The sequence below is a fragment of the Miscanthus floridulus genome, chromosome 18, assembly GCF_019320115.1.
Source record: "Miscanthus floridulus cultivar M001 chromosome 18, ASM1932011v1, whole genome shotgun sequence".
In the NCBI taxonomy this organism is placed as follows: Eukaryota; Viridiplantae; Streptophyta; class Magnoliopsida; order Poales; family Poaceae; genus Miscanthus; species Miscanthus floridulus.
The window spans coordinates 32,490,976-32,494,989 of NC_089597.1; the positions used below are offsets into that span (position 1 = coordinate 32,490,976).

The 4,014-nt window shown below is 48.0% G+C and overlaps 1 protein-coding gene across 1 annotated transcript; it reads right to left on the reverse strand.

Annotated features, from left to right (window-relative positions):
• Nucleotides 1–583: 583 nt before the first annotated feature.
• On the reverse strand, nt 584–2,238 carry LOC136523622 (uncharacterized). The gene is made up of 2 exons (XM_066517241.1): nt 2,134–2,238; nt 584–795 (listed from the first exon to the last, which is right to left on the reverse strand). Exons 1-2 carry the CDS (start codon nt 2,236–2,238, stop codon nt 589–591), a joined length of 312 nt encoding a protein of 103 aa, XP_066373338.1. The 3' UTR covers nt 584–588.
• Nucleotides 2,239–4,014: the final 1,776 nt, after the last annotated feature.

Consider the following 4,014-nt stretch of genomic DNA (forward strand, 5'->3'; position numbering starts at 1 on the left):
ATGACAGCTATTTCAGACTTGCAGTGTGTCCAGTGCACTTCCTATTTTTCATAAACTTACAATTTAACTTTCAGATTTAGTACAATGCTGCATCTAGTCAGTAGTCACTATCTTAGCACCATTTATTTTTAGATGAAGCTACAAAGGCAATACTAATTTAACTTTCAGATTTAGTACAATGCTGCATCTAGTCAGTAGTCACTATCTTAGCACCATATCTTTTTGGATGAAGCTACAAAGGCAATACCATATAATCTACATCCGATTATTTTTGATAAAGCTACAAAGACAATGTCATATCATGGGACAAGCGATGTTAACTCATTAATTATCACATCCGACTATTTTTGAAGTGGCACACCACACACCATTACAGTTTACAGTTAGAGACTTCGAAACTCTGATATGAAAAAGTTTATGGTTGTAATGATAAGCTGAAGCTTAAAAAATCCAAAGCCTAGAATCCAAAATTCCGAATGTAGGCAATGTTTATGTAAACACAATAGCTCTGTTAAGGAAGATGGCTGACCAAAACAACAAAATCCGAAGAACTGAATTACTGAAATTAAAAGAAAAACTGCTTACCTGCTACCAGTTTGGCGTTTGCCTCTGCGGAGTGCACCTCTGCTGCCGGGTGCCGGTGGCGTGCCTGCTGCAGCTGGCTACGGCCTGTGGCTGGGGGCTGCCGGCTGGTTGCCTGGCTTGGCCGCTGTGCCGCCTGCGCCCTCCAGGCTGCCTCCTCCTTGTGGCTTGCTGGAGCCGGCTTCCGGGTCGACTTCTGCCTCTAGTTAAATGCTACCCAAAATCCAAATAGCTGGACCAGAAAAGCAGGAATGAATATGTCGGTGTAGAAAATAACCAACACGTAAATATTTATAGTTTTGCTATACGTTGTGATCGGAGGTGGCCTAGCACTCAATGACACAGGGTTTATACTGGTTCAGACAACGTGCCCTACGTCCAGTTTGAGTCGGTCGGTGACTTTATTCCTGAGCCCAGGTGCTCGAAGTTTGTTGCGGGGGTTACAAACGGAAGGAAGAAAGATGGGAGGTACAAGAGGTCCGGTCGAACTCTGGTCTGAAGGGCCGAAAGTGACAGGAGCTCCGCTATGAGCTATGTGTTCGAGCATGTGTTCGAGGATTGAACCTAGTGGTTTTGCTGTTGTGTGTTAGTGAATTGATCGATCTCTCTTTTGGGAGAGAGCGCATCCCCTTTTATAGATGAAGGAGATGGCCTTACAAGTGAGAGGAAGAGAGTGTACGTATACTAAGTCTTGTTGCCCACGCCGTCGGGTACAAGATGATTGTAGACGTCCATAACACTGTTAAATGTCAGATGCATGTGGGAGGTTGCGTCGTCTTTTTCTGGTATGACAGATGTCGATGTCTGCCATACTATTGATGCCGAGAGGTATGCGGGGGGTTTTACCAAGTTCGCCTAGTATGGGAGTTGATGGCGCCCACAACACTATAGGAAAAATGTCGGCGCCTACAACACTGCTTGAGTTTTGTCATGTCAGGAAGGTCGTAGGGTACTATCCGGCAGGTGTACAGGATACGATCCTTGGTATTACGGTTGACTTGAGTGCCCTACCTTACTTTCTCTGTCCGTTTCCTGGTTCTTACCGAGCGGGCGTCCCCGATCGGTTGGTCCCAGTCGGCTCTGATTGCGCCAGTCGGAGAGGAGCTGTAACCAGGGGTTCAACGCATTCCCGGTCGGAGAAACGGGTCGGAGTCGGAAGTGGTGTTTTGGCCAGGCCTTTCGGTCGGAGAGGCCGTCCAGAGGTGGATCGGTGTCGGAAGCGAGCGTTGTTCCTCTTTTGTGAGGCCTTCCGGTCGGAGAGGTGGGCCGGAGTCGGAAGCAGGTGTCGTCCCTCCTCGGCCAGGCCTTTCGGTCGGAGATTGGATTGTCCTTCTGGCCTGTCGTTTAGGTGTTTGGGCCGGCCCATGAGTTGCGCGTCGTTTGCAACGTTGTCTGCTGGGCCGAGCCTTTTGTTGGAAAGCCGGTCCGTGAGAGACCCCGGATTTATGAACCCGACAGAACGGATGTTAGTCTTCTACCTCCAGACGCCCTCCAGTTCGCCTTTAGGCTCCTAGCCCCTCCTTCTCTTCATCCCATGGCAGATTCGCTTGCCGTCGAGTAGGGCGGGGCCCACGCGGGTGTACCCGCCGCCGTCGCCGCCACAGAAGGAGGAGGAGGAGGTGGTCGTGGTGGAGGTGGTGGAGAGACGGGCGCCATCCCCCGCGTCCGGGTCGTCTTTGGGGGCGCTTGGCGGTGGCGTCGGGGGCGAGGCGAAGGGAGCACTCCGCGGCGCCGGCGCGAAGCAGCGGCGTTGCCTTGACCGCTATGGAGGCGGCGAGGAGGAGCAGGAGGCGCGGCCTGGGTAGATCCGGCCTGCGCGTCTAGGGTTGTCCTGGCCGCGGCTGCTCACGCGGCGGCTTCGAGGGCGCTCGTCGACGAAGGTGGCGGCCTCTTGGGCGCTCGGCGACGGCGGCCTCGGGAGCGCTCGGCGGAGGGGCGAGTCGAAGGGAAGAGGAGTCCCTTTTTTCGGGAACGGTAGAGGGAGCCCAGGTACATTCGTGGATCGGGAAGGCAGGGGAGTCGGAGGCAGAACGATAGATGTGTAAACTAAGACCGTTTGGTCTTTTTAGGAGCAAACATGTAAGTGCCATAAAAAAATTTGGTTGTTAAGAGAAGCTAAAATAACCCGCTGTTGGCTAGAAATCATTGTATTATCGACTACAAAATTGTAGGCCTCATCGATTTAATTTGAAAAAGGTTAGTGGTTTTACTGTGGTGCATCATGGTTATCATCATATTACGAACCAGCGATCAAAAGTCTCAAAACCATATTGGACTGCAGAAATCCATGTCCGTGAGTGGGGTCCAAAACTGCCTATATTCGTCCCTGAAGAAGGGCCAACCTGGCAAAAATCCTAGGCAATAAGGGCCTGTTTGGTTCGCCTAGTAGCTATTAAATTTAGTAGCTTTTAATTACTTTAGTAACTTTTCAGCCAAACACTATGACTAAAAGATATTAAAAGAGCTTTAGTCATCTCTAGTAACTCTGAAGTTACTAAAAGTGACTGAGGGCCTGTTTGGTTCGCCTAGTAGCTACTAAATTTAGTAATTTTTAGTTACTTTAGTAACTTTTCAATCAAACGCTATGACTAAAAGCTACTAAAAGAGTTTTAGTCCTCTCTACTCTTGAGTTACTAAAAGTGACTAAACCATTTAGTAGCTACTAAAGTTTAGTAGCTCGAACCAAATATCTCCTAAACCGTTTAGTAGCTACTAAAGTTTAGTAGCTCGAACCAAACAGCCCCTAATGATAACTATAGTTGACCAGCTGGGGACCACGACCTGAAAAGCCTGCAAAAAAGGAAAGATCGGGTCAGAAAAAGCAACCAATCAAGATTCGGCAATAGATTCAACGGCCGCTGATACTTGGGGTGTTACATTTCACGAGTTCCACTCCTTGTTACTGATGAGGCTATTAGTTACTGAATCTTGATACAATCAATTCTTTTGCACATTTTAGGCTAAGATTACTACATACATAGCAGGGGTTCTGGGTTCTTGAATTCTTGCTCCTCTGCATTTTCTTTACCTTATTAGGGAGCAGTTCTTGATGAGATTACACCTATTCGTCTTCTCGTTTCGTACTAGCTATCCAAACTGTCAGTTCAAGAAACAAATTTCGCAACCTTTCTTGGAATATTCCTAATAATGTAGGCTTGAAAATTGAAATCTCCCCCATGATGTGTTGTGTTGGTTCATTGGGCTGTTGGATTGCGTCGGCTCATTAGGCTGCTGAGTTCTTGTCATCATTGGAATTCTTCCCCATGATGTGTTTTCTGGGCAATTTGGGATATTCGCCATGGATGGTTGTCTGTTCCTTGCTATTTTCTTGCCAGTGGTGTGCTTGTTTTGGTTTCTATGTCTGAACCAACGACTGGTTATCTATGTCTGAACATTTTGTTCTGATCGTAACGTGTATTCAAAGTTGCCAGT

What these genes read in the sequence shown, in the direction of transcription:
- LOC136523622 (XM_066517241.1), bottom strand. Translation starts at nt 2,238, where the DNA reads ATGGCGCCCGTCTCTCCACCACCTCCACCACGACCACCTCCTCCTCCT. An exon ending in GGGCCCCGCCCTACTCGACG is followed by an intron (nt 796 to 2,133) that starts GCAAGCGAATCT and finishes GATTTTGGGTAG; the next exon opens with CATTTAACTAGAGGCAGAAG.